Source organism: Canis lupus, chromosome 19 (genome assembly GCF_048164855.1).
Source record: "Canis lupus baileyi chromosome 19, mCanLup2.hap1, whole genome shotgun sequence".
Lineage (NCBI taxonomy): Eukaryota > Metazoa > Chordata > Mammalia > Carnivora > Canidae > Canis > Canis lupus.
The window spans coordinates 4,150,037-4,163,385 of NC_132856.1; the positions used below are offsets into that span (position 1 = coordinate 4,150,037).

The 13,349-nt window shown below is 44.0% G+C and overlaps 1 protein-coding gene and 1 long non-coding RNA gene across 2 annotated transcripts in view; one reads left to right on the forward strand and one right to left on the reverse strand.

The window, feature by feature from the left end:
* Positions 1-414: 414 nt before the first annotated feature.
* The window catches only part of RPN1 (ribophorin I), a 28,657-nt gene continuing 15,722 nt past the window's right edge, over positions 415-13,349 (reverse strand). Inside the window, exons 4-10 of the mRNA XM_072784904.1 lie at positions 13,096-13,305; positions 11,546-11,738; positions 7,313-7,412; positions 5,867-6,005; positions 5,505-5,624; positions 1,942-2,187; positions 415-831 (exon numbers count right to left, since the gene is read on the reverse strand). Of these exons, the coding sequence (XP_072641005.1) occupies positions 649-831; positions 1,942-2,187; positions 5,505-5,624; positions 5,867-6,005; positions 7,313-7,412; positions 11,546-11,738; positions 13,096-13,305 (1,191 nt within the window). The 3' untranslated portion in view covers positions 415-648. The remainder of the gene's footprint in view (positions 832-1,941; positions 2,188-5,504; positions 5,625-5,866; positions 6,006-7,312; positions 7,413-11,545; positions 11,739-13,095; positions 13,306-13,349) is intronic.
* Positions 825-2,186, forward strand: LOC140609731 (uncharacterized). Its single transcript, XR_012011475.1, has 2 exons — positions 825-1,348; positions 1,790-2,186. It is a non-coding gene; the product is annotated as an uncharacterized lncRNA (long non-coding RNA).

Here is a 13,349-nt window from a genome sequence, read left to right on the forward strand (position 1 = left end):
CAGAGCCCTCACTCCCAGACTCTGTCCGGTAACCTTACGTAGCCCACATTATCTTTGTGGCCTCACTGTTCTAACATGTAAAATAGAAGTGATGCTTGCCATGCAAACGTGCTCTAAGTAAATCCACTATTTAATAAAAAGCACTTGATAAAAGTACTATCCTCAAGGTAAGTTATGAGATTGTCGCCAGAACAAATGTTCACAGTCCCTGCTTTATTTTCATTTGGCCACGCATACTTTAAAAAAAAAAACAAACAAACACACTCACACACACAAAACACACACTCATAAAATACCCAAACATCAGGTATTAAAAGGGCAAAACACAAGGGGCTTACGGGATAAAAGAATATCCTAGGCTTCAGAACAAAACCATCAACTACTGAAAATTTCTTTGTTCAAAACACAAAGATATTTTGTTTTTAACGGGATTTAATTTTTTTTTTTTTAAAAAAGAATACTTTTAAGACAAAAACTAAGCTGCTTATGTTGCCTATGGCAGGGCCTGGCCTCACTTCCTTGAAGGCCTTTTATAAAATACAGATGCCAGCATTCAATGGCCTTGCTGGTGGCCTTCCCTCCTTCACCCCCAAACTGCCATCGGAAAGTGCAGCGCCCTGGGCCCATGCTGATGATAACGGTCAGAGGCTACAGAGCATCTAGAATGTGGTCGATCTTGGTGACCAACTCCTGCCGCTTTCCAGAGATGAGCTTCTCATTCTCAATGTACGTGTCTTTCTTGAGCTTGCCGGCCACCAGCCGCTCAGCTTCCACTGCAGACTTCAGCACCAGCTCCTTGACCTGTGCATCCAGCTTCTGCATCTCGCTCACCTGGCCAAGGCAAGAGCAGGGCAGAGCTTGAGAATGGTCCTCCCACCCACACTCAGCAGGGCCCACCACCTCCCATGCCTACAGACCCTGGAGCTCCCAGGGTAGAGGGGCTGGCTGTGGCAGGAGACAGGCCTGGCTTCAAATGCCAGCTCCACTTTCTATACCTTCAAGCTCTGACCTTGGACCTTAGCTATAAAGGATTGTGAGGATCAAGTGGAAACATTACGGGCAATGTCCTGGTGCGGTGCCAGGTACACCTCTTCCCTTTGGCTAGCCAAATTAGGTCCAAGGACTCAGGCAAGACTAATGGCAGGGGTGTGCCAAAGAGACTGAATGATCACCAGCTGGCTGTGAGGCTGAGGACTTCATAATCACAATCACTCAACATTCAGCAATTACTTAGTGAGCCACAGTGCTAGGCACTGGAAAACTGCAATCAAGAGAGATGAGCCATTTTGCTTTCATGAAGCCACCAGGAAACACTCGAGCACATAAAGAAAAGAGCTGCAGATAAAAGGTAGGTGCAATGAAGAGCACAAGGTAAGGGGAGGGAGTTCTGGGAGCAGCATGTGGAGAAGGGCTTGATCAGGGACTCTGAAGGGCACCTCTTCTTGTACAGGTAACAAGAACCACAAAGCACATCCCAGGTAGGGTGCCCAGCACTTTATATGCACTAACTCATTGTGCACTCACAACACTGTGAGGTACTAAGACACAAAGAAACAGAAGTTTGGTTACTTGGCCAGATTTACAAAGTCTGAGTCAAACACCTGAATCTAAGTGTAGCTTCTTCTCAGCACACAAGAGCAGTCTGGAGCTGTGCCCAGTCCACCCTCTGGGAGAGGAAGCCGCTGCTCTCAGTAGCAGCCAGGTGGAGAACGGACAGTGACACGGAGGCTAGCAGAGCCTTCTGAATCAGCCAGTAACCGAGATCCCAACCTTCTTATTCCACCATAAGGGTCAGCACCACAGGACAAGGCAAAGCAAGAGCTGCCCGGCATGTGACCCACACACAGCAGCCCCATGGTGCTCTAGAATGTGGAGGACAATCCCTAGAGGTGTGACAAGAAGGGCAGAGAGCTGAGTGACTCTGGGATGGCACACACTTACTTTGTCACACAGGTCGGAGCCCTCTGTCTTCAGCCTGGACTGCAGCGACGCAATCTCACTGGTCAAGGCCTTGTGTTCTGTCTCCAGGCTCTTCTTGCCACTGTTGAGGGTGGACACATCCCGCGACTGCTTGTACCTATTGATGGTCTCATCAAAGTGACGGTAGAGACCTATTCTCTTGTTGACCAGGGTCAAGACCTGCTCTGTGATGCAAGCCACCTTCATCCTGGCCTCTGCAGCCGGATCCTGTGGGGGAGACATCATGGGTGACAACATCTAGGCCTGAGCCGGCTCCAACCTTGACCTCCCTAAAAGTACCCACCACTGGCTGTGCAAACAAGAAAAGCCATCTTCTTGGAAAGTCAGAGAATCAAACCTTTGTGGATGTTAAATCTTGACCAGTTCAGCATAGGGGAGGACAGGGGACACAAAGATAAAGAAGACATTCACTTCAAAGTCCCACAGCGCAGAGAGAGGATGGGAGAAAGGCTACTAATGCTAGAACACACCACAAAAGGGACAAGAAAGGGAAGAAAGAGCTCAGTGCACGTCAGGGAAGGCTTCCAAGACTTTTATTAAGTCTCTCTCCTTAAAACCTTCAAGAGTTTCCTAGGGCCTGAAGGATAAAGCCCAAGCCATTCACGACCTGTCATTCACAACCCTTTAGATGAGGCCCTACATACTTTCCGGAATTCTCTCTCATCCCATGTCTACTCAAAAATTCTGACTTGGCAGCTCAAAGGCTGAATCTGGTCTGCAAATGGCTGATTTGGCCCACAATTGGTTTTTTCTCAATAAATTATCAAAGGTTTAAGATAGGGAGATGTATACATAAGGAACTGATTAAATAAACTGACCCATTCATTCAATGCAGTTCTCTGTAGCTATACAAAAAATTAAAAAAAGGTAAGATCTCTACAAACTAACATGGGTAATTCTCACAATCTGTTTAGTGGGGAAAAAAATGACAAAACATATATGGTGCTTTCTTCATTTTGTGCAAGAAAGAGGAGAAAATAAAGTATCTGCTCATTTTTGCAAAATAAATCATGAAGGATATCCAGAGACTGCTCAAATTGCTTATCTAAAAGGCAGGGTTTTACAATTTTACAATCAAAATTAAATATTTAGAGTGCCAGAGGGAGAAACTACAATAAATTCAAACAGAAATAAATGAATCTAGCTATATTTCCTATGAGTTAACATAGAAAAACTAAGCTAACTACCTTAGAACACAGTACTCAACAAGATATTCTCAGTCTAAAGACAAAAAGAACTGCTAGCAAATCTTGGGACTCTACAGATAGGCCTGGTGTTTGTGGTGGCATGAGTGCAGCAATTCTGAAACTATTTTGTATGTTTATGGAATTCAACGAATATATAAATATATTGACGTAGGGTCCAGGAGAGAAGGAAAAACAGTAGAATGAGGAAGGATGGCAAGAACCCTGTGGCATCAGACTGGAGTGAGATATCAGTGTTAACTGCTATTGTAAATACCATACATTTCTCCCCTAGCTCTGTCTGCTGGAAGGCCCAGACACAGCAACACCCCAAAAGCAATGATCACACCTAGCCCCCAGATCCTGCTCTCTAGGTACCATTCTCCTCTAAAAGGAACCAGGGCTGACTGGAGAAAGTACAGGAGGCTATGCCTTAAACACACTGTTGTGCCCAACAAAAAGGAAGTACTCTAAAAAATGACAAGACATGAAAAAACCAGACAAATCTAGAACAATTTGAGCATCAAAATAAGTAGCACCAGGGGACACTGGCCCATAGAGTAAAGAAGCCAGGAGTCCTAACAAGTAACCAGCCAACCAGGAAGAAAAGCTTCCCCTTACAGAACAGTGCCAACAAAAGGAATCAGTTTTTCAACCACCACACTAATAACAGATTCAGGTAAGAATCAATACTAAATGCTATGACTAATGAGTAAATGTACATGAGAGTATTTATATAGCCTCAAACAGATCATACCTTAATTGCAAAGAGAAAAACAATGAACTTTGGGGCTGCGATAGATCTCTGGGACCTGGGATGGAGCCTGAAGTCAGGCTCCCTGGTCAGTGGGGAGTCTGCTTCTCTCTCCCTCCTGCTCCTCCCTACCCCTCATGCTCTCTCTCACTCTCTCTCTCTGAAATGAGTAAGTTTTTAAAAAATCTTAAAGATAAAAAAAAGTAACCTTAACATGAAGAAATTAGGTAGACATCCGCTTAGCCAAGTAAGGAGAGTTAACATCCCCAGCACTGAGACCAGCTGACATCAGGTACCCCCGGTTGTGATGCGCTGCAAATGCAGCATCACTTTATAGCATTCTTGCCACAAATGCATAATCTGAATTTAATCAGAGAGAAACAGATGATACACCTAAGTTGAGGGACATTCTACAGAACCGATGTATACACGCCAAATATGTCAAGGTCATTAAAGACAGAGAAATGCTCCAGAGCTGTTCCAGATGAAAGGAGACTAAGGAAGTGTGGCAACTAAATGCAATGCATGATCCTCAGCTGGATCCTGGAGGAAGAAAAACAACTGCTGAAAATGTTATGGTCCCTAGGACAGTCTGCCAAATCTGAACACAGTTTGCAGGTTGGTTAACAGTGTTACAGTGACATCAAGTTTCCTGAATTCGATCATTCTACTGTAGTTAAGAGAATACTCTTGTCCCTGGGCTACACGCACGCTTTATTACTCAAGAGAATAAAGGATATAAATGTCTACAATCTACTCTCAAATGTCCAGGAAAAATAACTGTATATAATGGGAAGGCCGAATGTTAACTGTTACGCCTAGGTGAAGAGTATACAATCATTATTTCTGCTATTCTTGCAAAGTTTCCATAAATGTAGAATTATTTTAAATAAAAGTTTTAAAAAACCAAAGCAGGGGTACCTGGCTGGCTCAGTCAGTGAAGCACGCGACTCTTAATCTCAGGTTCATGAGTTTAAACCCACATTGGGGGTGGAGCCTACTTAAAAAAAATTTTTTTAATAAATTTAAAAATGAAAGCACTTATAGCTTAAAAAGTGGGGCCATTTCATAATAAAATCTACACTCAGCCCTTCTGTATGACAAGGCTTCCTAGCAGATGACTCAGTGGGTAGCCTCACTGTTCTACGGAACCAGGTTGGATCAACATCTTTGCTACATGTACCCTACTGCTCCCCTTTGGATTCCACCAAAGTTGTCCCTGCTGTTGCACAAACTGTTCCTGCCAGCTGAATGCTCTTCCCCAATTTCTCTGCCAGTCACATCCTCAGGGAAGCCCCAACATGAAACACACACTGCTGGCTGTCCTATTTCTGCAGTGCTTGCCTACCAGCAGCACCCTGTCTCACAGAACACTGCATGCTCTGTGATCATAGCAACAAGAACAAGGTCTCTCTCTTTACAATAAGGGTCAGCAGAGGCCACAGGCAGGAAGGGGCTTCTGGGCAAGAGGGTTCTGTCTCGGATTTGCTGTGAAGACCAATGCTCAGTAAAAAGCTAATGAAACAAATTATCAAGGTCCAAAATGACTAACCAAAAACGTGAGCAAAAGGCCAAGGGGTGGGTACCTTTGTAATGGAAAAGTCCAGCCTGACGTAGATGATGACAGTGAAGAACAAGATGTAGAAAGCTGCCACCACCAGCAGTGGCTCCTGCAGCATGAGCACCTTGTTGAATGTGTAGTGCACCTGTAGGGGCAGAGAACGGGGAATGGGCAGGGATGAGGGGGACTGGCTTCCACAGGTCTGCCTAGGGGCAAGAGGGGCCCTAGCAGGCCCACCATCATCCAGGCCGCCCACTCACCCCCAGACTGTGCTCAAAACCCAACAGCCCCAGGAGGGAAAAGATAAAGACAGGCAAGTGCCTGGCCCCCAGGACCCCATACTCGGGGAGGAAGACACAGAAGGCAGAGAACAGTGGAGTCACTTACCACGATGTCCTGAATGTGCTGCTCCACCAGATTTTTCTTATAGGCAACAATCACAGGGCGGCCAAACGTGTCTAGGTAAGTGTAGTGCAGCTCATCTGGGGCCCGACTGATTTCATAGGGACTGTCAACTTGGATGTTCCTAGATGCAGGTAGGAATGAAATACAGCCTAAGACAAACCGCACTGACCAACAAGTTCTTTAGGATTGGAAAATTTTAATGCCCACGGGGGCCTTTCAAGGTCACTAAGTCCACACTCCACTCTGCTCCCCTCCTGGCACCACAGACCACCAGACCTCCTGAAACAGCTGACCCGCTGTCAGAATACCCTATTAGACCATTCTCCTGCTGAGGTAATGACCAGCTCCCTGCATCTTGCTCTTGCTAGTGCTCACCAATACTGGCCCACTCCTGGAGGCACACCACCCACACAGCCCGCCAGCCTGCTGTGCACTCCACCCAACAAGAACTTCTTGGGAACTTAATAAGGCCTCTGAAAAGTCACTCCATAAGGTACAATGGAGACATGTCCTGTTTTTGTCTGCCTAGATCCACTCTCCCTCCTCTGGGTTCTCACTATAGTTTTTGCTAGAACTTCCCATCCCCAAGAGAGGGCAAACAGAAGCTCCCCTTGAAGTAGAGTGAAGTGCACAAAGACACACATAGTTGTTTATCACTCATGTCAAGGGTAGGTCCTCTCTGAACAACTGTCTGTTTCCACCACCTGGATTTCCAAAGATGTCCTGGCTCTGCAACTTCTGCTGCCATTTTATAAGACATGCCTTACCCTTCCAAATGCACTCCTGTCTGCTTAAACTGGCCAAAGACAGCACCTACTGTTTGCAAGCACAGAACCCTAACACAAGGGATCCCTGGGTGGCACAGTGGTTTGGCGCCTGCCTTTGGCCCAGGGCGCGATCCTGGATATCCGGGATCGAATCCCACGTCGGGCTCCCGGTGCATGGAGCCTGCTTCTCCCTCTGCCTCTCTCTCTCTCTGTGTGTGTGACTATCATAAATAAATAAAAATAAAAAAAAAAAAAGAACCCTAACACAAGATCAGGACCTCACTTTCGGAACCTAGTTTGACTAGTCCAGGATAAAACAATGCCATTGCTGCACCGCTCTTCTTTTTTGTATTAACGCAGCACAAGAGCTACCTGGCTGTCCGGACTCTGCATTCTGTCTGCTACAGACCATCCCATCCCCTTTGGATGCTACACCTGTCATGAAGAGGGACTCTGTTCAGGGAATATATTTCATAAATCAAGCTTGTGCATCATTTGAGTCTAACTTTTCTGTTGAAAGTCCAGTCAGAAAGTCCCTATAGAGCTCTCAACTATGTGCTGAGCACCTACTCAGCGCCCCCAGAACACAGCTTCCTCTTGAGGTACCACAAGGCCACTGCCAGAGAAATGGGAAGCAGAGGAAAGGAACAGTCACACCCACTTGGCCCCTTCAGGCAAGATGATCTTCACTGTCAGAGAATCTATCACTTGCTCATCAAACACATGGTCCACGAACCTCATCTTCAGTGCATACTGGTCACCTGAAGAAAGACAAAGATGTGCAGGCATGTGAAAAACAGAGGAAGTGACACAGGAGCTAGGGGGCAACAGAGGGTAGGAACACTTGCTCTTTACACAGAGAAGAATAAAGAGATACTATCTAAAGTTAACAGACTACGAGATTCTGGGAGACCAAGGTGGTGGTGGCAGTATACTTACGGGTCTTTCCCAATTTTTACATAAAGACAGAGCAACTACACAGCAAAACTAAAAACCCACAGAACGTATTTATAACAAAACTAGGTAAAACACAGATCTCCAAGGGGGCGGGGGGGGGTGTTATAAAACAAAATGTGCATACAACCTGCACATTACTAGTGTACATAAAGGAGAAAGTGGAGGAGACAACAGGGCAAGTGACAGACCTGAGAAGAGCAGAGCCCCAATCAGGCCACGCTGTTCACCAGAGAATGAGGCAGGCCAACTGTAGAAGAGCGGCTGGAGTTCCAAGGAGTCCTCCCCTGACCCCACATGGTGGGTGAGCAAACCAGGCCCAAGGAACTGCCAGTCTAGAGCAGTCTAGTCCCTGAGAACTTGGAATAGCCATCAGAGCTCCACTCCCAGGACAGCACCCTACTCAGAGGAAAAACTGCCAGAGGAAAAATCAAAATGAAGCCTAACATGGACAGCAGAGCTACAGGAAACTGAGCCAGGGAAGGCTCCAAAAGGAAGCCGCCACATTCAAATCAACAGGGAACTGGGCAATTACAATACCTCCTCCTAAAAGCTCACATTAAAAATGAACAGAAGGGCACCTGGCTGGCTCAGCTGGGAGAGCACACAACTCTTGACCTCAGGACTATGAGTTTGAACCCTACACTGGGTGTGGAACCAACTTAAAAATTTTTTTCTTGGGCAGCCCCAATGGCTCAAGGGTTTAGCGCCGCATTCAGTCCAGGGTGGGATCCTGGAGACCAGGGATCGAGTCCCACGTCGGGCTTCCTGCATGGAGCCTGCTTCTCCCTCTGCCTGTGTCTCTGCCTCTCTCTCTCTGTATATCTCTCAGGAATAAATAAAATATTTTTTTTAAAAAGTTTTTTTTCTTAATTAAAAAAAAACGAGCAACAGAAAAAGGGGGCCCCCTCACTGTTTTTAAAAGTTACAAAAAGAGAGAATATCCCAAGTAAAATGAAAAACATGCCAGAAATTCATGCCACAGAACTGATTAAAACTGTTCCCATGGGGCACCTGGGTTTCCAACTCTTGGTTTCAGCTCAGGTCATGATCTCAGGGTCGCAAGATGGAGCCCCGCATTGGGGTCCATGCTGAGTATGGAGCCTGCTTAAGATTCTCCTGCTCCCACTCTCTCTTAAAAACAAACAAAAAAACTGTTGTATTTCAAAACAAGCTAAAGCCATTTAAAAAATGACACAAGTCGGGATCCCTGGGTGGCTCAGCGGTTTGGCACCTGCCTTTGGCCCAGGGCATGATCCTGGAAGTCCCAGGATCTAGTCCTACATTAGGCTTCCTGCATGGAGCCTGCTTCTCCTCTGTATCTCTGCCCCTCTCTCTCTCTCTCTCTCTCATGAATAAATAAAATCTTTAAAACAAATGACACAAGTCATAAAAGAGCAATATAAACCAGAATTATAGAAATTCAGAAAACTGACAGAAAGTAAGAAAAAATTCAGAAAAGAAATTTTAGAAATAAAATTGTTTTAGAAATAAAGGCTATGGGGCAGCCCCGGTGGCTCAGTGGTTTAGTGTCGCCTTCAGCCCAGGGCCTAATCCTGAAGACCCAGGATCGAGTCCCACATCGGGCTCCCTGCATGGAGCCTGCACTCCCTCCCTCTGCCTGTGTCTCTGCCTCTCTCTCTTCTCTCTGTGTGTCTCTCATAAATAAATAAATAAAATCAAGAAGAAAGAAGGAAGGGAAGGGAAGGGAAGGGAAGGGAAGGGAAGGGAAGGGAAGGGAAGGGAAGGGAAGGGAAGGGAAGGGAAGGGAAGGGAGGCTATGCTAAAAGGAATACAAGTGAAAAAACACAACAGGTAATGTCTTGTAATAAATAAAAAGTAAAAAGAAGCAAAGTTTTCAATGAAGGAAAGACTCAAGAGAAACTGCCAAATATTGAAAACAGGCAAAGACTCAATATAGAATAGGAGCCCCAACAGAGAAAACTTACAAAAAGGTTTCAGACTGTAAGGTAAAACCATAATGCTAACCCAAGAATAGCAGCACAGCAACCACATGTAGCCAAAACATGTTCTATAAAAGTATTAAATTTTAAAGAAAGAATCCTTTTCAGTATTTATATAAAAAGACTTAGAAGGGGAGGTGACTTAGAAAGGGGAAAAATTAGATCATCAGACTCTGACAGTGACACTTCATACCAAAAAAAGTAACCTATTTAAGATATTCAAGGAAAGATGTGTGAGCCAGTGATTTTATGTTCATCAAAATAGCTTATATGCACAAAAGGCACAACCTGTTATCAACTATCAACATGTAAGAACTCATTCCCACAAGCCTTCCCCAAGGAATCTACCAGAGAATGAGCTTCAGAACATGAAAATGACGAAAGTCATTGGTCACTGTAAACACTGATGGGGTGAGCATTAATTAGAGTTACTGCAGAGCTAAGTCTAGAGTTCAAATGGGAGAGGTACACTATCAGTTCTGACAAGAGAGATATTCAGTATACATACAGCACACCAAAACACTAGGGTAGGATCAGGAGAGGTCATGCCAAAAATAAATAAACTTTTTTCAGTAATCCTATTGGAAATGGTAGCATGACCACTTTTATTCTGAGACTGCGTAAGTGTGGGATCAAACAATTGTGAAAGGCTCTCTAATTATTACGTCACTTCTCCTCCTTCAGAACAAGGACTCTCAATATAGAATCAGATACAGACAAAACCTATGAGCAAAATCCCTATAGTCCACACTAACTATATAACTTCACAATTTTCTTCCACATAGGTATAATACACACCTAGCTCTGTCAGCTGAAAAGGCCTAGATATTGACCAAACTCAGAACAATATGCATTTCTAGTTCTCCAACTATGGTCTTTTAAAAAAAAAAAAGATTTTATTTACTCATTAATGAGAGATACAGAGAGAGAGGCAGAGAGAGAGAAGCAGGCTCCATGCAGGGAGCCCAACACGGGACTCGATCCCGGGTCTCCAGGATCACGCCCTGGGCCAAAGGCGGGCACCAAACTGCTGAGCCACCCAGGTGTCCCTCCAACTGTGGTCTTAAAATACATTTTTCCACAAAGAGAAACTGGGGTTTGAGGAGAAACAGGTGATTCCAAGTCTCGGTCAGAAAATACCCAAGCGGACCAAGAATTATCTTTTGTACAGCACCAAGGGAGGTGAAAGCTTTCAGCTTGTAAGAAATACACAAAGGCAGGATGCCTGGGTGGCTCAGTAGTTGAGTATCTGCCTTTGGCTCAGGTCATGATCCCAGGGCCCTGGGATCAAGTCCCGATCAGGCTCCCCACAGGAATGCATGGAATTGCATTCTGAGTAAGGAGTCAGCAAAACCTCTCGACTATAGGTTACAACTGACTCAAGGTCTGCAATAGATAAGCAGAAACAAATAAATCAGGTGGAGGAGGGAACTATGGATTAAGAGAAACCAACAAAACCTCAAATTTTTCAAAAAGGGCAAAACTAAAGTAGAGATTCAAGAGACATACAGTTGGGTGATAAAACTGAAGAAAGTCGAGAAAGTGGAGACTAAAAACCAGGGCAGTAAATACTATTGTGGGGAAGGAAAGCTGGCTGGCTCAATTCAATGTCTTGGCCTGAGTGAGTGGTGGTTATAAGGTGTTCTTAGAATCAGTTACTGAGGGCAGCCCTGGTGGCGCAGCGGTTTGGCGCCGCCTGCAGCCCAGGGTGTGATCCTGGAGACCGAGGATCGAGTCCCATATCGGGCTCCTTGCATGGAGCCTGCTTCTCCCTCTGCCTGTGTCTCTGCCTCTCTCTCTCTCTCTCTGTCTCTGTCTCTCTCTGTGTGTGTGTGTGTCTCTCACAAATAAATTAATAAAATCTTAAAAAAAAAAAAAAAGACTGGCAATTGTTAAAACAAAACCACCACTAGAAATAAAAATGCAGGAAATGAAAGAAAATGAGTGTCTCCCCTTTCTATTCCCTAAATACTGACCCAAATTATAGAGGTACTCATAGCTTGGGAGGTTGTAGCCAACGATGTAATGGGTCTTCCACCCGCCAAACAGAGGGAAGCGAGGCCGGATTTCCATCTCTACCGAGTCATCCAAAATAAGGAGGTGGCTGGTGGAAACATTGCCAATCTCATCCCGGTAGTAAACATCCTGGGCAGCGGCAGGGAGGATGGTCTGCAAGAGAGAGCACAACGCCTTCTAAAGCCTCCAGAAACTTACTCACAGGAGATGATCCTAAAAACAGAAGACTTTCTGTGCCAAGAGCCTTCCCCATAGCATAGTCCCCAAACTGGGAATAACATAAGCCTCCCAATCAAGTTTGCACTAAATAGTGCAACTATTTCTCAATCATGGCAGGTAAATAGCTAATTCTCCTAAACAATAAATAATGGAGACAATTGTAAATACTTTAGCAAATACTGAAGGACTAATACAAAGATAAAGGTAATTGCTAAGTTACTCTGCAGGGAGAGAAACTAAAAATGAAAGAAACTATATCCAATCACTAGGTGATAGGGTCATGGAGGGGGTTTCCCCACCTCACATTCTTTACTGTACCTTCCAAATCTATAAGCATATTTCCATAATGAGGAAGAAATAATTCTAACACTTCATTCCCATAATGAATCCTTCTGTAATACTTAAGTACAGTTAACTCTTGAATAACATGGGTTTGAACTGCACAGGTCCACTTTTATGTGGATCTTCTTCAGTAAATACAGTAAGTACTATAAATGTATTTTCTCTTATGATTTTCTTAATAACATTTTTTTCTCTAACTTAATTATAAGAATACAGTATATAATACATACAACATACCAAATATGTGGTAATGGTCTACTCACGTTAGTAGTTAAGCTTCCAGAAAACAAGAGGATGCTAGTTAAATTTTCAGGAAGTCAAAAGTTACATGCAGATTTTCAAATGTGTAGGGGACAGGTGCCCCTAACTCTATGTTTTACAAGGGGGTTTTCAACTGCATATGTTTTCAGTTTTCAACTGTACATGAAAATACAAGATTTCATTTATAAGACTAAAGATATATACAATTTCATGTGCAATATGATAAAATCTTTTTAAGAGTATTATAAAAGTAAGAAGAAATATTAAAATATGAGCAATACTAATTCTGGGTGGTGGTATGGTTTTCCCTTTTTCTATTATTCAAATTTTCTTTTAAAAACATGGCCTACTTTGGTGTGCCTGGCCAGCTCAGTTGGTGTAGCACATGACTTTTGATCTCAGGGTTGTGATTTCAACCCCATGGTGGGTATAGAGATTTAAAAATAAAATCTCTTTTTTAAAAAATGGCCTATATATAAATGGGAACTATCTTTTTTAAGATTCTTTTAGTTAAAAAAAAAAAAAAAAAAAAAGACTCTTTTTGTTAGTCCCAACTGTGATCTACTTGAACACCTTGAACACCAATCGAACCCAAACAATGCTCCATATTTAGACACTTTCAAAAAGCCAAAGCACAGATATGATAAAATGATACTTTCTCCCAATGTCTGAGTTGCATACCCCATACCTTAAATGAGCGGATGGACGCTATTCCACTATCTGGCTGTCTCTGGTAATCATAGCGTGAAAAAGGTCCCTTCAGCACAGCCCCTGTGTGCTTCAAGTCCACATTTTCTTCCACAGCAATGTTACCCCAGTGAGACACCTCAATGACTCGGGTCATGCTGGTGATGGTCAGGAAAGGGCTGTTGTTCTCATAATGTACTTTAAAAGTATCCTGGAGAGGAAGGAAACAATTCCAATTTTGGGTGACGGATAAAT